The sequence below is a fragment of the Taudactylus pleione genome, unplaced genomic scaffold (assembly GCF_031769625.1).
Source record: "Taudactylus pleione unplaced genomic scaffold, aTauple2 ptg000259l, whole genome shotgun sequence".
NCBI classification, from domain to species: Eukaryota; Metazoa; Chordata; class Amphibia; order Anura; family Myobatrachidae; genus Taudactylus; species Taudactylus pleione.
Window position 1 is genome coordinate 1,010,235 of NW_028284661.1, and position 27,835 is coordinate 1,038,069.

A 27,835-nucleotide genomic window follows, 5' to 3' on the forward strand; every position below is an offset into this window, starting at 1 on the left:
GTAGTGTAGTGTAGTGTAGTGTTGTGCTGTGCTGCGCTGTGCTGCTGTTGTCCATAGGAGCTGTGTCCACTACTTCAAAGTCCATAGGGGCTGGCTGGACTGTGTTGTGCAGTCAGTTGTCCATAGGGGCTGTGTCCACTCCAAAGTCCTGTGCAGTGTCCCAGTCCTAAAGGGGTGCTGTAGTGTTGTCCAGGGGGTGCTCCCCCCAAGTGCTAAAAAATATATATTTTTTCTGTGTTTGTGAATTGTGTGCACTGTGGCAGCACGTGCATCAATAAAGGAGCAGCGCCAAGCGTGCGCCTGTGTCCCATAAGTAAAAGGCCGGCTGGCTTGTCCATTAAAGGGTGCTGTAACCCCCAAAGGGCACCCCAAACAAAATAAAAAAATATATTTTTTTGTGTTTGTGAATTGTGTGCGCAGTAGCCGCACGTGCATCAACAAAGTAGTGCATAGCGTGCGCCTGTGTCCCATAAATAAAGGGCTGGCTGGATTGACCGCTAAAGGGTGCTGTAACCCCCAAAGTACACTCCAAACAAAATAAAAAAATATTTTCTGTGTTTGTGAATTGTGTGCACTGTGGCTGCACGTGCATCAACAAAGGAGCAGCGCCAAGCGTGCGCCTGTGTCCCATAAGTAAAGGGCCGGCTGGCTCATTTCTTAAAGGGTGGTGTAACCCACAAAGTGCACTAGTCTCCAACAAAAATAAAAAATTATTTTCTGTTATTGTGTGCGCCTTAGCCGCACGTATATATCAATATAACATAAATGGAGGACCAAACTTTCTCCGATAAAAATAAAATAGGGAAAGATCAAGAACCACTTCCTCCTAGTGCTGAAGCTGCTGCCACTAGTCATGACATAGACGATAACATGCCATCAAAGTAGTCTGCCAAGGCCGATGCCCAATGTCATAGTAGAGGGCACATACAATCCCAAATGACAAAGTTCAGGAAAATGACCTTAAAAAAAACATTTAAATCATCTGAAGAGAAACGTAAACTTGCCAATATGCCAATTATGACACTGAGTGGCAAGGAACGGCTAAGGTCTTTCCCTATGTTCATGACTAGTGGTTCAGCTTCACATGACGATGGAAGCCCTCCTCCCACTAAAAAAATCAAACGAGTTAAGCTGGCAAAAGCACAGCGAAGAACTGTGCGTTCTAAGAAGATATCACAAATCCCCAAGGAGAGTCCAAGTGTGGTGGCGGTTGCGATGCCTGACTTTCCCAGCACTGGACGGGAAGAGGTGGCGCTTTCCACCATTTGCACGCCCCCTGCAAGTGCTGAAAGGAGCACCCACAGTCCACTTGCTGATATGCAAATTGAAGATGTCACTGTTGAAGTACAACCGGATGAGGATACTGGTGTAGCTGGCGCTGAGGAGGAAGTTGGCGAGGAGGATTCTGATGGTGATGTGGTTTGTTTAAATCAGGCTCCGGGGGAGACAGTTGTTGTCCGTGGGATGAAAAAGCCCATCACGGTCATGCCTGGGCAGAAGACCAAACAGTCCACCTCTTTGGTCTGGCAATATTACTATCCAAATCCGGACAACAACTGTCTTGCCATATGTACCATATGTAAAGGTGGAATAAGTAGGGTAGGGACGTTAACCACCTAGGAACATCCTCCCTTATACGGCACCTGCAGCGCGTTCATAAAAAGTTACTGTCAAGTTCAGAAACTTTGGCTAAGACCGTAAGCAGTCCAGGGACACCTAAATCCCTTTTTCCTGTTTTATCCAAGGAATCGGTGGATGAGGAGGATGAGGACGACATCTTGCCTCCGTAGAGCCAGTTTGTGCAGGGACACATTAATTGCCAGCTTGTTTTGTGGGGGCCCAAACGAACCAATCATTCAGCCACAGTCATGTGGCAGACCCAGGCGCTGAAATGATTGGTTTGTTAAAGTGTGCATGTCCTATTTATACAACCATAAGGGTGGGTGGGAGGGCCCAAGGACAATTCCATCTTGCACCTCTTTTTGTTCTTTGCAGTATGTACTGTTTGGGGCCTAGTTTTTCAAACTGCCATCCTGTCTGCCACTGCAGTGTCACTCCTAGATGGGCCACGTGTTTGTGCCGCCCACTCGTGTCGCTTAGCATAGTCATCCAGCTACCTCGGTGCAACCTTTTGGCCATAAAAACAATATTGTGAGGTGTTAGGTGTTCAGAATAGACTGGAAATGAGTGGAAATGAAGGTTATTGAGGTTAATAATTGAATAGGAGCATAAAAACCCACAAATTCTGTGATTTTAGCTGTTTTTATGCTTTTTTAAAAAAAAATACAGATCCAAAACACAAAACCCAGAACCCAAAACACGGAAGGGTGGTTTTGGCAAAACCAATCCAGATCCAAAACACGAAAAAAGATCCAGATCCAAAACCAAAACACGAAAAGTGGCCGGTGCACACCCCTAATTTAAATGATAGTTAGATAACTACAGTAGATAACAGTGCACAGCAAATGTCAGCATGTTTATTTTCAAGTGGCTTGGGTGATGTGAGACATTGGGTGTGGTGCAGAGGAGAACAAAGTCAATTTTGCTGACATATATTGTATGTCATTACACTGCACATGCTCCAGAAACGAGTGTACACAATTACCTAGGCATTTTTAATCCTGTTTCAGAGGATTATACCTGGAGCAAGTACGAACTGATGATGATGACAGCTATGAAATCAACCGTACGGACAGGCACAGTCTGACCAAGGGCCCAGGTGAAGATGGGGGCATGGCCTAATTGTGGGAGGCGTGGCCACACCTCCTTTACCAAAACAAAAACAAAAAACACATTTCGCAGTGTTGCGCACTGGGGAGGGGGGTGCTGTGAGCCCCTCAGCCCGGCGCAAAGCCACGGGGGGTGCGATCAGTGTGATCATTCCCCCCCACAGGCATAGGAGACTGCTGTGGCTGCTGCTCAGCAGCCATGAGCAGTCTCCCACTGCACCGCTGCTGGGAGGGAGGAGAGGGCAGCACCGGACCTCGGCCCCGCTGGGCCCCTCATTAAGCCCGGGCCCCGGTAAATAGTATTCGCCCCCCCACCTCTTGGTGCCCCTGAGTCTGACTGCAGAGACGCATACAACAACATATGGGTGATTTTACAATTTTATTCCTGTGCACACAATCCAGGAGCATTTGTGTTCATCTCTGCATGTACCTTTAAGGTCACTTGAATGACTAATAGCAGGACTCTCGGGAAATAGTATGTTGTGGGTGTAACCTAACTGGGGGACTTTCCAGCAGAAACATTATTGAAAGCCTATGCAATTTGAGACAACAGTGGAATGTCTATTTATTTCCTGAAAAGAGAAAAACAACATTCTTGCTTAATATATGTCACGGAATAAAAATATTTTCTCATTTTGTTTCTTGGCTGCAGTGGACACCGTTCATGATGTTTGTAAATTGGCTATTTTATGCCATTCATATAATTTCCAGCTGGAGATATGTATGGCCATGTGACATATATGAAGAAGCTATAGCTTACCTACCTGGGGACATCATGATTGGTGGGATTTTACCAATCCATAAAAAAGTCTCAAACTTATTACAGAGAAAGGAAAATGATAGTTTCATTTGTAGCAGGTTTGTATTACTATTTGTTTTCAAACAAATATTTAAATTTTAAATGCGTAGTTGAAAAAATGTGTTACCCTCTTTCTTATTTTTTTCCCCTAATTATTTGTTATTATAAAAGAACTATAAAATGTGTACTATAGATGTTCAGATATTTAGATTTGGCAATGTAAACATTAAACTGTCTAGTGACTTATTATGGATTTTAGGGGGGTCAAACATTTTTCTACTTGTAACTATTTTTTTAACATTTATACCAAAAGAAACCTCCACAGATCATAGATTGACAGTGGGTTTGCCATCAGATATGCTGTGATATAGGGGTTTGAAATCCAATGGGTATCGAATTCGGATTTTAAATGAGAGTCAAAACCGATGCATAGTAACTTCTTTTTTTTTAAACTGCAATCCGACGTTGATAATTGATGATACCAGTCAGTTTTGAAAACAATCCTAAACAGATCTTTAGTAAATGTACCTGTAAATGTGATCTAGTGTCTTTTTTTTTTGTCCAATACAAAAAATGTGTTCAACAAATTATGTAAATGTCACATTTTCCATGTTATGTATAAGCCATGTCATATAATTTTGATAATTGTTAAATTGTATACTTCCCCTCCCCAGCACAGCAATAAAATACATATATTACTTATCAAGGTTATTTAATATATTTAAGTAAGAAAACACCCATAGGAATACAATAAAAGTTACAATGAGATTAATTGTAACCTGTAATTTTTGGACATTTCTTATGAATAGAGCCATGGACATTTGATAATTTTACTGTGGCGCATACACTAAGCTCACTTATTAATTCAATATAGTGTTTGTTTTTGACAGTGCTGTCCAACTGGTTAGCCAAGTGTCTAGTGCTGTCACAATCTGCTGTTAAGGAAAATATTTCAAATTCCCCAGAGAGAGCAACAAGCATTTGCAGTAGGGATGTGCAGGCTCGGATAGGTTCGAGTTTGCACACCGAGTTCGGATTTTTCCCTCTAAAAAAACGGAACTCAGAACGAGGCAAAACGTCATCTTGCATGGACAAACATCATCATTCCCGGACAAAGTCCAGGAATGATGATGTTTGTCCATGCAAGATGACGTTTTGCCTCGTTCTGAGTTCCGTTTTTTTGGAGGGAAAAATCCGAACTCGGCGTGCAAACTCGAACCTATCCAAGCCTGCACATCCCTAATTTGCAGTACTTTAAACCTGAGTTATTTTGCAGCAAGTAAAATCTGTGATGTTTCAATATGAAATTGGTACATTTTCAAAAAGTATTGCTTTCAATGTTTTATTTCATTGTATATAAGATTAAAATCATGCTGCTTCCCTTCTAGCAGGACATTCTCATTTAGCTAATATGATAAAAACACTAATCACTACCAAGATGTAACAACAAGGCATTTTGTTGTAATGTAGAACACTGGGGTCGATCAAAACAATACTGTTGCTGGCATGGAGCCATTTTATATAAGCACTGTTACTTCATGGTTCACCTGATCTCATTGCCCTGTTTTGGAGCAAATTGAGTAGTCTCAGAGCTTGAGGAAAAGATAAGAAAGAAACCTTGCAAGGCCCCTTATCCACCTCTTTAAGGTGAGCATACAAGAAAAAGGACCATACTCTGGAGTGATACAGTGCTACACAATTTTTGGATTTTTTTTTGTTTTGCATACACTGTTTCCTAAGGACCTGAATTTAAGGACAGCGCACAAGCAACTTTGCAATTTTGTCCTTACTAGAATACAAATAAAGCAGGAGGTATCTGACACCAACTGCTTCATCTACGATCCCAGTGCTGCGTCCAAAGTCAAAGCCTGGAATCAACATCATGACCATCAATCATGATGTTGGATGGCGCTAGCCAGCTGAGTAAGCCTCAGCTTACTCAGGCTGGCCGGCATGCGAGGCCAGGGTTCTGTGTCCATAGACGTAGGTCTTGACCCAGCCACTCCCAGAAAATGGAGGCGACATGCCCCTGTTTCCGGGAACACAGGTCATCTCGGCCTCCGCACTGCCCCATAATAGCTTTTGCCTGTCAATCAGGCAGAGGCATATGGGTACCTGCATGCGATTACGCAGGACCCATTCTGCCCATGCACAGAATGGGTCCTGTGAATGCACAGATTCCTGATAATCAGGATTCTGCAATCAGTGGTGCACTTGTGTGCACTGATAATTCAGGCTATGAAAGTGCAGGTTAATACTACTTTTTGCAACTTAGATAGTATTGGGCTTAGTTGGCTCAACTTGCAGGGTTCATAGCACGTTGGCCATCATGAAGTCAGAGTGACACAAGAGTGGCCATTACAAGTCTTGCCTCACAGAAGAGAATAACAAATAATTATGTTATTTTAGTGTAATTAAAATCAAAACAGTGACCTCTTATTATTATGAATGTGGAATTGTGTCCCTGTAGATATATACAGTATAAACAGTAATAGGAGGATTCTGCCCACATAGTAAGGTAAATAATATATAGTTAATTTCCCCATTATTATTTATCATATTATTGTGCTCACAACATGTTTGTAGGGCATTGGCTAAACTAAAACCTAACTGAAATCTTCTTAGCTTGATTAGACTCTATAAGGAAAGACAAAAATACTTATAGATTAGTAGGCTGCTCCCAAGGAACTGAGAAAAAAGAGCCAAATGATGTATAGTCTGATAAGCCCACCTAACTAATAGAAGGACAGTCAATTACAGCGATCTTTCATTTTAAATGGGCACTATATTTGAACCTAACATTGGGCTGGGTAGCTGCTGTACGTTAGTTGCTTGGGCCCCACCACATTAGAACACTGATCCCAATGATGAGATCACAAGCTGTTACAGAAAGGGAAAGAGAGTTTTTTTTTACATTTATTTCTTTGTTACATTTTTTCCATTACTCTAGCTAACGTAGGGTAATATTGTCTGTTTTATGCCTAGTTTTACCAGGCAGTTTCCCCTAAATGACATGTAATTTTGTCTAAACTGCCTGTGATTTAGGAGTTTTAAATACGTCACAAATAGCCTGTGCTCTGTGTTTTTACCATGAAAAACTGCAAGATAGCAAATTCTGAAGTTTGAAGGTGAAAACTCCTAGTATTGTGTGCTGATGTGTGGCATTTTCAAAACTAGAAAAAACAATATTTAGATGAAATTCCCCTCCAAAGTATGTCACAGAATGTGATTATTTTTTGGGGGGCTTTTTAAAATGGAGGCATTTTTACGGGTTTTGGTAAATTTTATTCATTGTGAAGCTAATACAAAATGTGTCATTCAGAGACAGTGACAAGATAGTCATCTACTGTAGTTGATGTCGCAAAAACATTTCCAAAAGCTTTTAATTGATTCAACTAAGATAGAGTATTGTGCTTTACTGATCATGTGCCTGGGAGATGAATGATATGACCCTCAAACACAGTACTGCAAACAAATGAGGAAGGCAGAAAGTGCCTACTGATCATAGCGAGATCTTTTCTCGGTCTAATTTGGCAGTCAGGAAAGAGTTAAGAGACCTCTTCACTGTGCATTCAGTATACTAAATATGTTATATTTACATTGTTTTGTGTGTGAGTGTACAATTTGCTCACTGAAAAGGTAATTTCTGGAAAGATCTTTCAAATAAAATTCAAATTTTCAAATTATGTTTGACAATACTTTTTGTCCTGGTGATGAGAAGACATCACCATCTTATCATAGACTGTACTTTCCTGTTCTAAATTACTTGCTAGGATGAAAGTCCCAGCTGCCTCTAATAGCTGTAGTAGTTTACCAAATTGGGATTTTAGAAACATCTCTCTGTAAATAAGTAGCATTATATGAGAGTTGTTTGGAATATCACACTAACAAGCACTTTTTTAGAACATAATTTCAAAACACTGGTGAATATTAATGCTGTATTGTTGGTTTGGTTTTATTGGTGATTGTTTTTTATCCTTTTCATTTTCAAAATATATATTTTTTTGTTTCAGCCTATACGTACGAAGTATGATTGAAGCACTTTCTATGGTCTATGCAATTGAAAATATTAATAATTCCACCTTGTTACAAGGAATTACATTGGGCTATGAGATTTATGATTCATGTTCTTATACTTTGAAAGCAGTTGAATCCACACTGAGACTAGTTCCAGAAACTACAACTATAAATAATTCTTCAGAATGCAGCAACAAACAACGTATACCTCACGTCAAAGCTGTTGTTGGAGAAACATATTCAGAAATCTCCATTGCAATTTCCAGGACACTCGGCATTTATCTTATACCACAGGTACATATGCACTTTACATTGCATGATTTACTATATAATTTGTATTAAAACATAATGGGCCTGATTCAGAGGTGAATACTAATGGAACGCAATGCCATGTTGGTGGAGTTGAGCGTATATTTGCTGCTGCCCATGCGCAAAATATTCTGAAAACTGCTACAGCACATGCGTACCACAGAGTGTACACACAATGGGAGATGTGTCTTCCAGGGTGGTGTCTAGGAGGTGGCTTAAAGTTAATGCAAAAATATCTACAATGGTGGTGTGTTCTGGGAGTGTCGCAGGCATGTCCGTGAAAGCCGGCTGCATTCTCAGATGCACAGACGCTTACACAGAGGCCATTTTCAGGTGCAGGCATTGCTCCAATCATAGACAGGTGCAAGTTTTGTTGGTGGACATGGTGGTGTGCCAATGGTGAGCTGCTTAGACCCACCAGCAGTGCTACTGCATACAGCAGCACAGAAAATGGGCGTCTCAGTGCTTGCACTATCCGGCGCTCACTAGTGTACAAGGGGATGGCTGAAACTATCATTTGCATATTATCGCAGCTGTGACTCCGTCAACTAGCGTTTGATCTCTGAATCAGGCCCAATGTGTAAAAATGTGCCTAAGAATGCTGATTTCTGTCTATAACACAGAGCATTTTTTTTAAATCTTGAAAATGTTTCTCTTTATGACACAGCTAACACTGGTTTATGTCATTTTTTTGTATGCAGATAAGCCCAGCATCATCTGCTGCCATTTTAAGTGACAAAATAAGGTTCCCTTCCTTTTTACGTACTGTTCCAAGTGATATACACCAAACAAAAGCCATTGTGGAACTGGTGAAATCATTTCAGTGGAACTGGGTTGGAATCATCGCAAGTGATGATGAATATGGCCGATCTGCTCTGGATCTTTTAAATTATTATTTTAAACAAGTGGGAATCTGTACGGCATTCTCGAAAACTGTGCCGTCATATGTAGGCCATCCTACTTTGCAAGCATCTTTAAACACTGTAATAAATGAATTAAAAAGTAGTTCAACAAATGTATTGGTTGTCATTGCAAAAGATCCTGTTGTCAGCAAACTTCTAACAGAGTGTATTAACTTGAATATATCCAAAATTTGGATTGGGAGTGATAGCTGGTCAAATTCGATGGAAGTTATGAATATTAAAAACATTGCAAAGGTTGGTACAGTTCTTGGAATAAATTTCAAAATGAGTCATGTTGAAGGATTTGAAGATTATCTAAGAAACCTGAAAACTGATTCAAACAATGATGCTCTTGAGGAATATAAACAATTAAGATTTGATTGTACAGAAGAATACAGGGAATATCTTCAGTGCATCAATTCATCTTCTGGAAATTGTGTTCTCAATGATTCGCTACAGCTGAAGTCCCCTCTAGCATGCCAGAAGAACCTCTCTTTTGCAAATGATAACTTTTTGCTGGACAGTATTGAATGGAGCAAAACATACAGTACACACCTGGCCATTATAGCCATAGCGAATTCAGTAAAGGATATTTTATGCACAGATGGAAATTGTGAAAATAATTTAGACTTCCCACCAAGTCAGGTAAGTGAAAACACAATTAACTACTTAACCAAAAAAATATATTGATCAACCATGCCCTGTGCATGGTATTATTGCTGGGATCTTGATATTTAGTTAATCTATTTTTTATAAACAAGTAACACACTCACTTTTTGCTGAGTTATTATATTTGATTAGAGTCAATATAACGATGAATGTTTGCAAGAAATTTGTCAGGTACCATGTCAGATGACATGTAAAGGACATGTTGTGGGCTTTAAACTGAGACACGTTTCAAGCCCCTCCCTGTTCCACTTTAGCATGTACAGTATCAGTATCATGTGTGATGTATAGTAATTGCATTAGTATCATGTGTTATGTACAAAATCACTAGCAAAACCCTTTTTGAATTTTATATTTTTGAAGTCAAATTCTCTGCAAACATAATCAAAGAAACCAGAATATAAACTATAAATGACAAATTCAAGGAAAGGATCACAACATGTATAAACTGAACATAAACAAACATAAAGGAAACTTTGTTTTATGTTTGTATTCTTTACTCCACTTCTATTTATACGATTAATTTAAAATGTAATTTGTCTTTTTCATTTAAAAAATAATATATTTATGTTGTATTTTCTCTGTTTAAGCCCATAAAATCTAGATTTTATGTAATATAATATACATGTAAAAATTGGCACACTCTGACAGGAGATTACATATATTTATACAGAGACATCAAACAGTAAAACTTCTAGTATACTATATATATAATAAAATAAGTTATCTATTTACAAATACATATTACTGTATGTTGCAGTCTAGGGGGTAGATCTCCTATCTGACAGGTTTACAAAGCCGCCAATCATCCTCAGCTTTGACAGATGGATTTCAAAGAACAACAGTAATTAATGCTAAATCCAGCTTTTTAGCATCAATTTGTGGTGCCCTTTGACATCCATTGGTCAAGGCAGCGGTTTTGTAAATCCAAAGGACAGTAAATCTGCCCCAAGGTGTGTTTTCAGATAAGTGGCTATGTTTCATAGGGGTTGCATATAATTTCTAAAACAAAATTATATGTCATATAAATTACATCAAATGATTGTGATCATCAATGATTGATTAAACATAATACATTCCAATTCAACAGACTGGTGTTACCACTAACAGTTCCCAGCTACAAAATCTTTAAATCATGGCATTTTAGAAGTTAGTAACAATAATATTTTGTTTTATGTAGCTACTTGAAAAATTAAAGAACAGTAATTTTTCTTACAATGGTGAAACTTTCCACTTTGATGAGAATGGTGATGTCTTAATCGGATATGATGTCATTACTTGGCATTCTATACAAAAAAATACAGAAGTTAAGATTATTGGTACCTATAACATATCGGATGATGTGATCAACATGAATAAAAGTCTTCTTCTATGGAATACAGACAATAATCAGGTTAGTAAGACAACAAATACATTTATATGAGGCAAATTATACAATCATGGACAGAATATTACTGCATTTTTATGTAGTTGACGACCCAAATAGCTGTTTAATATAGAACCGTTATGGAAGTGAGCAAGTAAGCCATAAATACTACAGAAGTATGATGTTTCATTATTCCAACATGAATAAAATTACAGCAAATTTCTATAAGACATTTAAAATGATGCAAACATTGGGACACATGCATTAAACATCAGGTGGAGAAGTTACCCATAGCAACCAAGCAGCTGCCACCTATCATTTTACAGAATGTACCTGATAGATCAAAGCTAGAAGCTGATTGGCTGCTATGACACCTTTTCCACTATACTCTTTAGATGGTTTGATCCTTCTCCCATATAGAGAGATGGGTAAATCCCTACTTCATCAGACATATTTTTACTGTTCTTTTTAATTTAAATAAAGCATGATGTCTAGGGCTCGTTTATTTATACATACAAAGAATATGTAATAGTTTTATAATTATTTCCCGGTAAAGTGAAATGCTGCAAGTACAGTAGTGTTTCAGCAATACTTTGTATAAAAAAAGCAACCTGGAGTTGACGGACTAGTGACTGTCACTTTTTATCCTTTTTTTACTAAAAGCCTATCCCCCAGTATTTTTATAGAAAGCATGTGCAAACGTATATTTCTGATGTGCTGAGCATCTCAGTGGGTACTGTGCACAACATCATTCATGAGCAACTGGGGTACAGGAAAAAGTGTTCACACTGGGTACCAAAGCAACTGAAAGCAAAGCAGTTCACAAAACCAATAGGATGGGACTGTCTCTCCAGCCCTTGTGGTACCATGAGGAGGGAATGCAGCTACTGCAGTGTATCATTACAGGCAATGAAACATGGGTGCATCATGTGGCACCGGAGACAAAGCAAGCATCCATGATATGGAAATACACATCCTCCCCACCTTCAAAGAAATTCAAACAACTCCATCAGCAAAGAAGGTCATGGCGACTGTGTTTTGGAACCACAAAGGCGTGCTTCTTGTTGATTTCCTCTGGAAAAGAGATACTGTGAATGCTGGCGGCTATTTTGATACATTGAACCAATTGCGGAGGGAAATTCATAGAAAACAACCTGGATTGCTGCGAACAGGCATCTTATTGCTGCACGATAATGCCAGGCCACACTCAGCCAAAAGCATGCGTGAGTTGTTACGACGCTACATTGGGAGGTTCTGGATCATCCTCTCTACAGCCCTGACCTGGCACCGAGTGATTTTCATATCTTTGGACCCTATAAGAAGCACCTGGGTGGACAGTGATTCACAACAGACAGTGAAGTTCAGCAAGCCATCATGTCCTGGCTTGAGGTTCTTGTCACTGATATCTTCTATGCCGGTGTAGATGCCTTGGTGTACCATTGGAGCAAATGCTTTGACAAGTATGGGGACTATGTGGAAAAATAATCTGTACCAAGGCCATACTATTGATTATACATATATGTATGTATGAGTGAATACATTTACGCAATGAAAGGTCTTGTTACCTTATTTATTTAATCACCCTCATACATATGACAGTGAGTAAACTTTACACGTGGTGTACTAGGCAAATTATATCATGAGCACTCTCATAATCTGAGAAGAAGCTGATTAGATGCAATGGGCAATTTATTTCTCTGTGAGGTTTGATACATCTACCTCTGAACCTTTTTCCAATCTGTCACAGTGCATCCTGCACCCATCTGGGTATAGCTTTTCTTGCTGGCTGGTATTAAAAAGCCTACAGAATAGGTTTTTTTTGCAACCTTGTTACATACTGCAGCCATATACTTTGCACTCTAGACTTATTTAGTGGATATTTATTTACATTTTATGAACACTTTTAATTGTGACATTGTTGGGTTTATTGTTATTATTATTATTAATATTATTATTATGTAGTTTTAAAAGTACATTTTACAGAGTAGAGAAAATTGAACATTACTGTACCACATCATTTCTGTTTACTATATTGAGAGTTCTGCTATATATTTCTGTAATTATCCCTATATTCTCTCATAACTGTCATATTACAGGCTGTGCTAGAAATCTTTGAGAGAGATAGAGTGGAGAGAGATAAATACCAACCAATCAGCAAAGCCATTTTGCATGCTGTACTAGAAAAATTACACTTAGAAACTGATTGGTTGGTATTTTATCTCTCTCCATTTTATCTCTCTCCAAGCTTTGCTAAATCCTCCTGATATCTCTCGAAGGTATGGTACATTTCCTCTCAGTCCTTAAAGAATACTTACCCTAATGGATTACATAATGAATGTGTTTTTGCTCCTTGTTGATGGAATCGCTAAAGTAATCTGTGATGTCAAAGAAAATGGATATCAGACTGCACACTCTGGACGTATATATATATAAAAGGAGGTGCTACCTGTGGAGACCATTGATATATACACAAAGAAGAAATACAAGTGCACAACTCCAAATTAATTGAATATATATTGTGATAGGATCATTGGTAAAGTGGTCTGTGGCAGGTACATTTGTCCCAAATTCCTGTCTTATGTGTTTTAAACCCCCAGGAGAAAGTCTGCAGTGTAGCAGGCTTGAGTTTTGGCTTTTTGAAAAGCCGGTTTGGGATCTGGGGGTTGTGGGTGAGAGGAGAGGGAGGGCTCCACTCACGGCCACTCCAGGTTTTGGTTCTCGCAGCCTGGTAACAGGCTTGTTAGGGTTTCCACCTGAGAGTGGCCAATATAAGCCTAGTGTGTTTAGGGCTGATTGTCTTACCTGGGAGAGCAGACAGGGAGTTTGCTCAGAGACACTTGAAAACCTAACTGTGAGTGTTGTGCTGTGCCTTTGTTGTTGGTGAGGGCATTAGGCCCTGCCAGGTTCTGGTAGTGAGGGAACCACCTGTGAAGTTAGTACCCCGACAGGGCTAGGATTTATGTTTATGTTTTCTTTATGTTATTTCTGACATTTGTACAATAAAGACTGGTGCCGACCAGCTTGTACTCGCATCCAGACTGGTGTGCTGCTTCCCTGCTGCTGTGTGTGTGTGTAAGGAAGGAGTCCCCTACCCAGGAGAGGGACCTCCTAATCTGACTGTGTCACAATATGGTGGAGAATGCAGGCACCCACACACACTGAAGTTGCAGCAAGAGGAAAACTTTCTGTTTAAAAATTAAAGGGACAGACACCCAAATTGTGAGTGTGGAAATAACACTGTGTCCTTGGAGTCCCATAGAGGAGGCGTCAGCCAATGCTCAGAGAGGCAAGGTTCAGCTTCCAACCTACACCCCAGGACAAAATAGAGGACATGATTAAGGCCTTGCTCCAAGCTACAGCAGCTCAGCAGGAATCTACCAGAGCTCAGCAGGAGACGAACAAACTTCAGCAGGAATCTACCTGGGCTCAGCAGGAATCCACCAAGGTGCAACTGTTGGCCTTGGAGACAGCCCAGAGGCAACAACAGGTCGCCATCGAGGAAACCTGCCAGGCCATAAAAGAGGTGGTACAGCACCTGGTCGCCCGGCCCAGAGATGTTGCTACTGGTCCTCCCACCCCCACTCACTCCGTACGAGCCAGTCACTTCCTTCAAAAGATGACTTCAGGCGATGATGTGGAGGCCTATCTCGCCGCATTTGAAAGAACGGCCGAAAGGGAGAGTTGGCCCAAGGAGCAGTGGGCAAGTCTGGTGGCACCTTTTTTGTCTGGGGAGCCACAAAAAGCATATTTCGACTTATGCCTGGCTGATGCCAAGGACTATAAAAAACTAAAACAGGAGATCCTAACTCGCTTGGGAGTCACCACCTTTGTTCGTGCCCAACGGGTCCACCGCTGGGAGTTCCATATGGACAAGCCTCCACGTTCGCAGATGCATGACCTCGTCCATCTGTCCTCAAAATGGCTACAGCCCGAGACGCTGACGGGACTACAGATCGTGGAAAGGGTCGTGATGGACCGGTACCTGCGATTGTTACCTGCGACTCTGCGCAAGTGGGTGAGCCATGCAGACCCTAGGTCCGTGGACCAGTTGGTTGAGCTGGTGGAGAGGTACGTGGCGGCTGAGGAGCTGATGAGTATGCCCCACCGAGCCCCGATGGTGCACCGGCGAACTCCCACAGACACTGGTAAGACTGTTCCAGGGGAGAAGGGTGCTGGGTGGTGGAATGTACCTAAGACTGAGGGTGTAGAACCTGGAGACAGGCCTGCCAGGCCAGGAAGGTTCTTGCCCCGTAAACGACTAGACATTAATATGACTCAGTGTTTCCAATGTGGTGGCTTCGGCCATATTGCCGCTAATTGTTCACTTACAACTGAACCTATGCAATGTGATACTGCTCATGTCTACCACAGGGGGTCTTTCTTTGCACAGACAGCCTGTACGGCTGACCGGCAGGCTGAGACTGATAAGCACATGTGTGTACTCACTGTAGATGGCAACCGAGTAGAGGCACTGTTAGACTCTGGTAGCTTGGTGACACTTATAAAAGCTGAGCTGGTGAACCCCTTGAGGCATACAGGGAAAACTGTTGGTGTGACCTGCATACATGGGGATACTCAATATTATGTTACGGCCGAGGTGAACATCGAGACACCATGTGGCTCTGCTATAGTTTCTGTGGGTCTGGTGCATGGTCTGGTGTACGATGCAATATTGGGGAGAGACTTTGCTCACTTCTGGAAGTTGTGGGAAAGCCGTTTTGTTCCAGAGGTGAACAACCCCGATCCATTTGAGAAGGTTGTCGATGTAGTGGAGGAGGGAGTTTCTTCTGAGTCAGAGTTATTCCCTTTTTCTACTATGGTTTGCGAACTAGAGAATGTGGAACGTGACGGTGGCCCGCCAACTGATGTGCCTCCCATTGAGGTGGGAAGTGTTGTTGGGCCAGGTGATCATCTGCCTGATTTAGAGGTCAGAAGAGAGGTCTTTGCCGTGGAGCAGTTGAATGACCCTACTTTGGTAAAAGCCAGGGAGAATGTAAAAGTAGTTGATGGTAAACCCGTAGACCCTGATAGTCCTTTGTCCTATCCCCACATGGCAATGTGTCAGGATTTGTTATATCAGGTGACTAAGAAGGGGGAAGATATTGTGGAACAACTAATAGTTCCCAAAGCCTACAGAAGAACAGTGTTGGATCTGGCCCATGGTCATATAATGGCAGGCCATCTAGGGGTAGAGAAAACCACTGAGCGAATAATGCAGAGGTTTTTCTGGCCCGGGCTTCATAAAGAGGTGTCTGACTTTTGCGCATCCTGCCCTGAGTGTCAGTATCATGCTCCCAGGCCACATTTTAAGGGTCCACTAGTTCCATTGCCTATTATAGAGGTGCCGTTTGAAAGAATAGCGATGGATTTGGTTGGACCCCTAATGAAGTCTGCCAGGGGACACCAGTATATTCTGGTCATAATGGATTTCGCTACCAGGTACCCGGAAGCGATCCCGTTGCGCAATACGTCAACCAAGACCATTGCCTTTAGCAGGCTGGGTATACCCAAGGAGATACTAACTGACCAGGGTACACCGTTTATGTCAAAAGTCATGAAAGAGTTATGCCGCCTGTTCAAAATCGAACAGTTAAGAACTTCGGTTTATCACCCCCAAACCGATGGGCTGGTCGAGAGGTTTAACAAGACGTTAAAACACATGCTTAGGAAAGTGGTCGACAAGGATGGTAGGGATTGGGATTACTTATTGCCGTATTTATTGTTGGCCATAAGAGAAGTTCCCCAGTCCTCCACCGGGTTTTCACCCTTCGACTTGTTGTATGGGAGACACCCAAGGGGGTTACTAGACATTGCCAAAGAGACATGGGAGGGGCATTCTAGTCCTTACAAAATGGTGATTGAGTATGTTTCTCAAATGCAGGAGAGAATTGCTGCGGTAGTGCCGATAGTGAGAGAGCACCTGGAACAGGCTCAACAGGCACAGCAGAGGGTATACAACCGCAATGCTCGGTTACGCAGCTTTGCTCCTGGGGACAGAGTGTTAGTATTGGTTCCCACTGTGGAAAATAAACTTTTGGCTAAATGGCAAGGGCCCTTTGAAATCTTAGAAAGAGTGGGGCAGGTCAATTACAAAGTTTACCAGCCGGGGAAAAGAAAGCCGGAACAGATATACCATATAAATCTGTTAAAGCCCTGGAAAGATAGAACGGTACTGTCGGCCGTCCGAGCCCCTCCAGTAAATCCAGGGCCCTTAGTTCCCGAAGTGACAGTGGCAAAAACCCTGTCGGCAATTCAACAACAAGAGGTCAAGGAGTTTCTGATCAGAAATAGGGTGCTGTTCTCTGACGTACCTGGGAAAACCTCGGTCATTAAACATGACATCATCACTGACCCAGGGGTTAAAGTTAATCTAAAGCCCTATAGGTTACCAGAAGCACAAAGAGAATCGGTGTCGAAAGAAATTAAAAATATGCTAGAGTTAGGGGTTATTGAAGAATCACATAGTGAATGGTCAAGTCCCATTGTGTTGATTCCAAAGCCCGACGGGAGTGTGCGTTTCTGCAATGACTTCCGAAAGTTGAACAGTGTTTCAAAATTCGATGCCTACCCGATGCCAAGAGTGGATGAACTGATTGAGAGACTAGAGACGGCAAGGTATTTAACCACTCTTGACCTAACCAAAGGGTATTGGCAAGTACCGATAACCGAGAGCGCCAAACAAAAGACAGCTTTTTCAGCGCCAGAGGGCTTGTTTCAGTACAAGATGTTGCCCTTCGGGCTACATGGGGCACCTGCTACCTTCCAAAGAATGATGGACAGGATTCTAAGGCCCCATAGACGGTATGCGGCTGCTTATCTGGATGACGTGGTCATTCATAGTCCTGATTGGCAGTCTCACTTACCCAGGGTACAAGCAGTGTTGGACTCCATCTATAACGGAGGTTTGACTGCCAACCCAAAAAAGTGTTGTCTAGGCATGGAGGAAGTAAAATATCTGGGATACACCATTGGCAGAGGCCTGATAAAGCCTCAGCTCAATAAAGTTGATGCCATACAAAACTGGCCACGGCCTCTGAATAAGAAGCAGGTGAGAGCCTTCTTGGGAATTACAGGGTACTACAGGAGGTTTATACCCAACTTTGCCACCATGGCAGTCCCACTGACTGACCTGACCAAAGGCAAACAAAAAGTCATGGTAGAATGGAGTCCTGAGGCAGAGAAAGCTTTTCAGGAGTTGAAAGTAGCGTTGTGTTCCCAACCAGTCCTGATGACTCCTAATTTTGAAAGGGAATTCATAGTACAAACTGATGCATCAGAAGTAGGTATAGGAGCGGTCCTGTCCCAGAACAAGGAGGGTGAGGAACACCCTATTTTCTATCTTAGCAGAAAGTTGAATGTACATGAGAGAAACTATGCCACAGTGGAGAAGGAGGTGTTGGCCATAAAATGGGCGTTAGAGGCTCTCGGGTACTACTTGGTTGGAAGAAAGTTCAAGTTGATCACTGACCATGCCCCTTTGAAGTGGATGTCTGAAAATAAGGACAGTAATGCAAGAATTACGAGATGGTTCTTGGCGTTACAAACTTTTAAATTTTCAGTGGAACACAGGCCAGGAAGCCAGCTGGCCAATGCTGATGCTTTGTCACGCGTTCATTGTTTGGGGGCTTCAGTTGTTCCGCCCCACAGGTCGAAACAAAGGGGGGGGATATGTGATAGGATCATTGGTAAAGTGGTCTGTGGCAGGTACATTTGTCCCAGATTCCTGTCTTATGTGTTTTAAATCCCCAGGAGAAAGTCTGCAGTGTAGCAGGCTTGAGTTGTGGCTTTTTGAAAAGTCGGTTTGGGACCTGGGGGTTGTGGGTGAGAGGAGAGGGAGGGCTCCACCCACGGCCACTCCAGGTTTTGGTTCTCGCAGCCTGGTAACAGGCTTGTTAGGGTTTCCACCTGAGAGTGGCCAATATAAGCCTAGTGTGTTTAGGGCTGATTGTCTCACCTGGGAGAGCAGACAGGGAGTTTGCTCAGAGACAATTGAAAACCTAACTGTGAGTGTTGTGCTGTGCCTTTGTTGTTGGTGAGGGCATTAGGCCCTGCCAGGTTATAGTAGTGAGGGAACCACCTGTGAAGTTAGTGCCCCGACAGGGCTAGGATTTATGTTTATGTTTTCTTTATGTTATTTCTGACATTTGTACAATAAAGACTGGTGCCGACCAGCTTGTACTCGCATCCAGACTGGTGTGCTGCTTCCCTGCTGCTGTGTGTGTGTAAGGAAGGAGTCCCCTACCCAGGAGAGGGATCTCCTAATCTGACTGTGTCACAATATAAATAAATACATTTTGCAGTAAATACAATAGAGGTTTTTGGCATAAGCTTGGCAAAGGTTATGGGCCTGCTCACCATATCCGGGTAACCTCTTGTCGGGCATGTCCCTAACATACTAGGGCTCAAATCCAGAGCGCAGGACACCCCCAAACTAGCCCAGCTAAACCTCCCCAAGGCACCGCTCTAATAAGAAAAGTGAAGTGTTAAGAGCTGCCGCTGGCCGCATATAAAGAATAAAAATTAAAAAGTGAAATACATATATAAAGGAAACAGACAGTGAAGTATTAAAATGTGTTAAAGGAAAATGTGTTATACTGAGGTGCCCTGAAGCAGATCAGCAAAGCAATCTAGGGGGATCCACACCCCAAAAATGAACCAAAGCTGCACTACACTTTCTAAATATTAGCAGGACTTACCTATATTGTGCCTTGACTGGTGTGCATATTACATTGCCAGTCTCCATGCTCTAAACCAGTGTAGTAGAGGTGCTAGTCTGAGTGGGAAGTGGCTCAGGCTTCCCAGGTGTGCAAATCAATGCACTAATTAGTTTACAAAGAAAATGGATCTCAGACTGCACACTCTGGCCCTGAATCCGAAGCCGGACGCTCTGACAGAGCACTCGCTCTGAATCAGGGCCGGCCCTCTGGTTTTTTAGAGCGGCCTCCTGGCCGCTTGCATAGCTGTGGGTGACCACCCACAGCTATAGCGAGCGGCCAGGAAGATGGTCGCGATGGTCAAGACCATCACGACCATCGGGCTTGCGACGAGACCCTTGTGGTAGGGTCTCGTTGCTGCAAGCCCCAGAGTGCTTTCGGCTCTAACAGGGAACGCCTCTGTCTGGGCAGCCATGCCCCCAGCCTGCCCACCAAAGGGGGCGTGCTGTCACTCAACATCGACAGCACGCCCCCTTTGGTACGAGACCCGGAGCGACGGATTGCCCGTCGCTATCCGGGTCTCACGCATGCACACGACAGAGCCGGCTCCGTCGTGCGCATGCGCACTGGGCCACCATCGACCCGCTTGCAAGCGTAATGCGCTCGCGAGCGGGTCTGAATCAGGCCCTCTGGACATATATATATATAATTGGAGGTGCTGTGGAGACCATTGAAATATACACAAAGAAGAAATACAAGTGCACAACTCCAAATTAACTGATTATATATAAATAAATACATTTCGCAGTAAATACAATAGAGGTTTTTGGCATAATCTTGGCTAAGGTTATAGGCTTGCCCACCATATCCGGGTAACCTCTTGTCGGGCAGGTCCCTAACATACTAGGGCTCAAAACCAGAGCGCAGGACACCCCCAAACTAGCCCAGCTAAACCACCCCAAGGCACCGCTCTAATAAGAAAAGTGAAGTGTTAAGAGCAGCCACTGGCCGCATATGAAGAATAAAAATAAAAAAGTGAAATACATCAGTTACTTTGGAGTTGTGCACTTGTATTTCTTCTTTGTGTATAATCTGTGATGTCAGAAGCTTCCTACAGTGCTAATTAGCTGTAAAGATGTAAATCTGTTCCACCAATTTGATGTAGAAAAAAAACAACAGATCACTACTGTAGATCGCTGTTCAGATATTGTCATCACCAGCAGTGACTTACAGTGATGTGAGATTCCAAAGCATTAAAGATACAACGTGGCTCCAGCTTGTTATTAGACTGTGTCCATTTCTCAAGACGTGATACTGGTGAACATCCAACTTGATCTTTAAAAATATTAAGGGGTCTATTCATCATCACTTAATTTCTACAAAACTAGGGGAAAATTAAGATTTTCACAGGGTAATTCATCATTCTTGTAACACAGGGATATCACTCTCTGGACACTTAAAACCACCTGTTTACCTCTCCAGTGCCTGCCCAGGCTAGTGCTGAGGTCCGCTCGCACTGTGCAACACTGCTGGACAGCACAGAGGTCCGCTCACTCTGCGCAATGCTCCCAGGTGGTGCTGAGGTCTACTCCTGCCCTGTCTGCTCAGTGTCTTGTCACTGAGCATGGAGATGGCTCTTTGAATCACTTGCTCACAGCATGCCTCCCCAGCATGATGGTATACAAACTGCATGCCAGAGTTCCTTCCAGAACAACAGTATGGGCGCAGCCATGTTGGACTCTATATTTAATACCCGTGACAGTCTTCCGCAATCTGTTGTACAAACATGCTGTTATCTATCTTGATAATATTCTCATATTTGCCAATGATCAGGAAGAACATCGCCAGCAAGTAAAGAAGGTTTTGACATGTTTCCGTTCCAATCATCTGTACTGCAAGTTGGAGAAGTGTGTCTTCGAGGTCAAGTACATTCCCTTCCTAGGATATATCATTTCAGGTTCTGGTCTCAAAATGGACCCAGAAAAACTACAAGCTATTCAAGAATGGCTGCTTCCTAATACTATCAGGACTGTACAGCGCTTCCTTGGGTTTGCGAACTACTATCGCAAATTCATAAAGAACTTTTCCATCATCATTGCACCTATCACCGCGCTTAACTGGAAAGGTGACAATCCATACCGATGGGCAGACAAAGCAAAGGAAGCCTTCCAAAAAATCAAACAGAAGTTAATTTCAGCTCCTGTTCTTTGCCAACTTGATGTCTCACAGACATTCATCTTGGAAGTTGACGCTTCTTCTGTAGGAGTTGGAGCCGTGCTATTTCAATGCGCTCCTGATGGTCTTCTCCACCCCTGTGGATTTTTCTCCAGAAGATTCACTCCAGCTGAGTGCAACTACTCTATTGGGGATCAAGAACTTCTTACTATTAAGTTAGCTTTAGAGGTTGAGGCTATCTTTTGGAAGGAGCTGTGCATCAAATTTCCATTCTCACAAACCATAAAAACCTCTTATATATATTAAGACAGCCCATTGTCTAAATCCGAGGCAAGCCAAATGGGCTCTCTTCTTCTCACGATTTCACTTCAAATTGTAATTTCGTCCATGGGTCCAGAACTGAAAGGCCTATGCCGTCTCTCACTCCATGGAGCAAGAAAATGAGACTACATACGCTGAGAAGCATCTCATCATTTATCCAGTGGCCTTCTCTGCAGTCAGAGTAGAATCCTCACCATCTGTTGGGAATACTCTTGTCAAGCCCGCATTAAGCAAGAAACTGCTACATTGGGATCATGCTTCCTGCTTCGCAGATCATGCAGGCATACAGAAAACCTTCAATTTAATTTCCAGGTCTTACTGATGTTCCTCTCTCAGAAAAGATGTCCAAGACTTCATTGCCTCTAGTAAAAGTATGCCCAGCGTAAAGTGCCTCGACAGTCTCTAGCTGGGCAGTTACTTCCTCTCTCTTTTCCAGATCAGCCGTGGACACATCTGTCAATGGACTTCATTACCAATCTTCTGGTTTCAAACAAGTTTCCATACCATCTGGGTTGCAGTGACCAGTTCACCAAGATGGCTCACTTCCGATCTTCCATCAGCTCCAAAGCTGGCTCAATTATTCATAAAAGAAATCTTCAGACTCAGGGAGTGCAGTTTGTCGCCAAGTTTTGGCATTCCTTGTGTTCTTCACTTCAAGTCAAAATCAATTTCTCCACTGCCTATCACCCCCAGTCCAATGGTCAGATGGAAAGAGTGAACAATGACCTGGAGTTACTTCTTCATTTATTTCTATGCTCCTCTCAGTATAACTGGGTTGAACTGTTTCCTTATCCTGAATTTTATCACAACAATCAACATCATTCTTCATCTGGTTCCATGCCCTTTTATGCCACCTATGGTCTTCACCTTTGAGTTACTGAGTTTCAGTCTCTTCCTGCCTCAGAGGTTCCAGCTGCTGACCGCACCTTGCAGCACTTCTCTAAGAGAAAGAGATTCGCTCCTCCCTTATGAAGGCTTATGAGTAGTACAAGAAGTTTGCTGATAGGAAGAGGAGAGAAGTTCCCAGTCTCAAGGAAGGTGATCGAGTTTGGTTCTCTACATGAAATCTGCAGTTAAGACTGCCATCTATAAAACTTGTGCCCCGCTACATTGGGCCATTCACCATTGAGAGTGTAATCAATCCAGTTTAATTTAAATTCAAGATACCTCCCTTCCAGAGGATACCAAAGTCCTTCCATATTTCTTTACTGAAACCAGTCATAGTGGTTTCATTCAACACTTCCAAAGGCATTCCTGGACTTTTGCCTCTGTTGTCGATGCGCCTCAGCTGATCTGAGCGTTCCATACCACATGTCGATAAAAGCCCAAGATGTGTCCTGGGGCCACCCATCAAGGGGGATGGGGGGTTCTGTCAAGCTCCAGATGCTTAAAACCAGCTTTTTATTTTTACCTCTCCGGTACCTGTCCAGGCTAGTGCTGAGGTCCGCTCCCGCTGTGCATCACTCCCGAATAGCACAGAAACCCACTCACGCTGCACATCGCTTCCTGCTGGTGCTGAGTTCTACTCCTGTCTCGTCTGCTCAGTGTCCTGTCACTGAGTATGGAGATGGCTCTCTGCACTCACAGCGTACCTCCCCAGCATGATGGTATACAAACTGCAGCCAGAGTTCCTTCCAGAACAACAGCATGGGTGCAGCCATGTTGGAAACTATCACCTGTCACCTGACTCTCCTCCACCACTCAGAGTGCTGCTCCCAGACCAGCTGATCGCAGCATCCAATCCCTGGGGATCCTCCCCTATAAATTAAATTTCCTGACTGGCCTCTGTGCCAGTACAACATAACTTCTTGCTAAAGTTACAGCTCTCAGGTACTCTGTATCTTAACGGTCCCAGTCAGGTATATCCAGTTCCAAGATCTGGTAAACATGTCTCCTATACCATCTTGCACACCAGTATGGTTTTACCACTGAGACTTGTTCTTACAGAAACCATCGCTTCCAACCGATACCTTCAATCATCAGTCTCATCTGATGCTTCCAACATCGGACTCATCAATTACTCAACATCGGTCCCTGCAGATCAAGTTAATCAATTCAGCAACATCGGATTATTATGAATTAAGGGCCTGACTCAGACCTGCTCTCGAGCGCATAGCGCTCGCAAGCGGGTCAATGTTTGGCCCCTGCGCATGCGCTGCCTTCGGCGGATGCATGCGCGAGCCCCAGCGAGTGACGGCAGCTCCGTCGCTCCGGGGCTCACTACAAGACAGGGCAGTTGTCGATGTTGATCGACAGCTCGCCCCGTTTTGTAGGCGGGGAGGGGGGTGGCTGCACAAATGGAGGTGTTCCCAAAGGAACGCCTGCCGTTTGTGGGCGATCCTACTAACATCACTCGTGATGTCCCAACCAATCAAGTTCATCAATTCTTCAACTTCAGATTAAATTCCATCAAGTTCTTCAAATCAACAATATCGGTCTCAAACTGATCCAGCTCTCAATCCAGCATCTTCAGTCCCAATCCGACTCTGCTCATTCATTCAGTATTATATACTCAGTTCCATTCCAACCTGCTGTTCAATAAAGGCTTTCTATCGTGTTCTCGCCTTCGGGCCCATCATCCACTGTCGTATCTCTACCTCCTCACATCTATACGTAAGGAGGTCCCGGCTCAAACCACCTAAATTCATCCATGCCTCTCAAATCTCCTCTTCAGTCTCCCATGCCTGTTCCAACCCAAAACCAATCCTCAGGTGTGACAGGTGTTATTTAATAGCATTTATTTAAATATGGAAATCTGGAATATAATATTCTGTCATTAAACAAATAAAAGCTACTTACTAATGCCAGATATAGAAATATTATCCTTTACTGAATTATACTTTATTAGGGTAAGATCTTTGGTCAAGGTAATTACTGATTTTATAGTTGAAGTCATAGGAAATGTTATGTGATGCCAGTTACTAGAAATCCGTAATGAATTCATGTTCATGCTGAATGGAAGTCCGGGAAAACTAAACAAAATTTATGAATCTCCTATACATTCCAGGAATGTATTGAAAGCCTACTTCCAAACAGTGATGGTCAGTTTCTCAGGACAAGGGGGCGTATCATGGAGGGGGCATGGCCACACCCCTAGGGGAATTCCTAGTGCTAAAAAAATGTGCCCTCCTAATACCTTTGTCATGGGTACCAGCAACATATGCACACAGCACTCATTCACTGATGCTCTACCCAACTGATCAGTGATCTGGATAAAGCAATCCCAATGGGACAGAGGGCCTGATTCTGACCTGCTTGCGAGTGCTCGCAAGCGGGTCGATGTTGGGCAAGTGCGCATGCGCACGACGGAGGCTGCTCCGTCGTGCGCATGCGCGAGACCCGGATAGCGCCGGGCAAGCCGTCGCTCCGGGTCTCGCACCAAAGGGGGAGTGCTGTTGATGGTGAGTGACAGAACGCCCCCTTTGGTGGGCGTGCCGGGGGCGTGCCTGCCCAGACTGTAAGAGCAAGAAGTCCACTGGGACTTGCGGCAAAGAGACCCTACCACAAGGGTCTCGTCGCAAGTCCGATGGTCGTGATGGTCTTGACCATCGCGACCATCATCCTGGCCGCTCGCACTAGCTGTGGGTGGTAAACCACAGCTATGCGATCGGCCAGGAGGCCACTCTAAAAAAACAAAAGGCGGGCACTGATTCAGAGCGAGCGCTCTGAAAGAGCGTCCGGCTCTGAATCAGGCCCAGAGCCTTCACATTGGGACTATCTTGCTGAAATCAGTAACATTGAGAGGTATGGTGTATGAAAGATTATACATATCAAACAGCATCATTATAAGCTAGCCCATTCATTATTTAATCAATATATTAATATATATTATTTATGCACGTTTACAGGTTCCCTTTTCTAATTGCTCCAAATCATGTATTCCTGGATATTATAGAAAATACTCTCTCATAAGCTGCTGCTATGAATGTGTTGGATGCACAGAGAATTATTATTCACCTGAAGCAGGTAAGCATTTTATACACTAAAAAAATAGAAGGACTTATATGGTGCAGCTGTCAAAAATATTGATACTGAAATGCAGTCTCACACTGGCCATACACTAGTATGACCAGCATAAGATGCGATTCATCATATGTTTTACCTTGATCTCCACGGCAGCTACCTGGCAGTCCCAGCTACACGATTTGGTGCTTTTTGACACACGATGTATATACGAGATCACGTACGATCATGCGCCCTTATACGACGGGTCGTGATACGATCGATCGTGTGCCTCACTAAAATATGCGATCATAATAGATTTAAATAGACTAAAATATCACTCTCGGACGGTTGGACGCACGATGCATCGCATGAGCAAATACACGACACGATCTGTATACGATTACAACGGATAATTAGGGCTGCACGTCTGATCATTAGATACGATATAAGAGTGGCGGGAGCGCACATCGGATCGTATTCCTACCTAAAAAATACTACACAATTTCCACACAATGCATTGTACGATGCGTCTAAAATCGTGCATCGGCCCAAAATCACGCTAGTGTATGGCCAGCATTATAATCGTATGTACATTGTGTGTCAAAAAGCACCAAATCGTGCGACAGGGACAACCAGGGAGCTGCCTGGGAGTTCAAGGGAAATCGTATGATGAATTGCATCTTATGCTGGTCGTACTAGTGTATGGTCAGCAGTACAGGCCCACACATACACTATCTTTTAATGTAAAACTCAGGTCACACATGAAAACATCCTCACAAAGCATTACTTAATATCACTATAAGTTACATTGGACCTACCTTTTTTTATTCATTGATTAGTTTGCATATTTATAGGCATTGCGCAATATTTGCAAATTAGTGCTCAGATGAAGAAATAGTTTGAAAAAATGTGCATTTGACAACAAACGCCTTTTAAGGAGGAGGTTTATCAAAGCTTGGAGAGAGATAAAGTGAAGAGAGATAATGTACCAACCAATCAGCTCCTGTCATTTTTCAAACACTGCCGGCAAAATGACAGTTAAGAGCCGATTGGTTGATAATTTATCTTTCTCCACCTTATCTTTATCTAAGCTTTGGTAAATATGCCCCATAGTGTATTTGAATAGATTAAAAACACTTCAGTGCCACACATTATCAGTTATGCCTACAGTTATAAACTGTGTGGTGCTCTCAAAGGTCTATCGCATAATAAATTATAGCCTGTATTACGAGCAACTTGCACCCAAATATAAATGAGGATATTGGCACTACCTCAAAAAGGATCATAAAGCTTGCAAAGATGGGTATATTAGCGCCAGAGGATGATAACATAACAATAAGGCTAGTGGTACAGCATTATTCTGTTATATGCACAAACCACAAATATTAAAACATTTAAAGTAGAGGAATACACAATAAAGAAATAAAAAAAATAAAAACATACATATATTGACAGTCTAAAACAACAAATAATGAACATATATACGAGCAATGGAAATAGGCATATACTGAGATAAGTTATTAACTTATTAACTTATTAAATACATAAAACCTTATAGATGAGAGACTACGTGTATAGTATGGAGATTATATTAGTGAAACATCAGGTCCAAAAATTGTGGCAGTGTTTAATAGATGTTACTTGTCCTGGGCCTTTGATGGGATAGAATGCAGTTGGCAACCCAAAGCACAGAATGCCAGCGCTCACAATTCTGGCGCCGGAACTCTGACAGGGGTCAAAATCCCGGCTTGAGAATGCCACCAGCTGCGATCCTGATGGTATTAGGATCATGGGCGTAGAGAGGCCGGCCGGGCCCGGGTAAAGGGGGCGTGACCTAATTGCGTGAGGCGTGGCCACACCCCCTTTAGATTTAAAAAAAAAAAAGATTTTTGCAGCGCCGCGTGAGCCCCTCAGCCTGGTGCAAAGCCGCAGGGGTGGCGCGATTAGTGTGA

At 42.8% G+C, this 27,835-nt stretch overlaps 1 protein-coding gene across 1 annotated transcript in view; it reads left to right on the plus strand.

The window, feature by feature from the left end:
- The first annotated feature begins 3,398 nt into the window (after nt 1-3,398).
- LOC148514744 (G protein-coupled receptor family C group 6 member A-like) overlaps nt 3,399-27,835 on the plus strand; it is a 37,240-nt gene continuing 12,803 nt past the window's right edge. Inside the window, exons 1-5 of the mRNA XM_088480998.1 lie at nt 3,399-3,587; nt 7,542-7,839; nt 8,556-9,401; nt 10,603-10,815; nt 25,787-25,904. Of these exons, the coding sequence (XP_088337124.1) occupies nt 3,505-3,587; nt 7,542-7,839; nt 8,556-9,401; nt 10,603-10,815; nt 25,787-25,904 (1,558 nt within the window). The 5' untranslated portion in view covers nt 3,399-3,504. The remainder of the gene's footprint in view (nt 3,588-7,541; nt 7,840-8,555; nt 9,402-10,602; nt 10,816-25,786; nt 25,905-27,835) is intronic.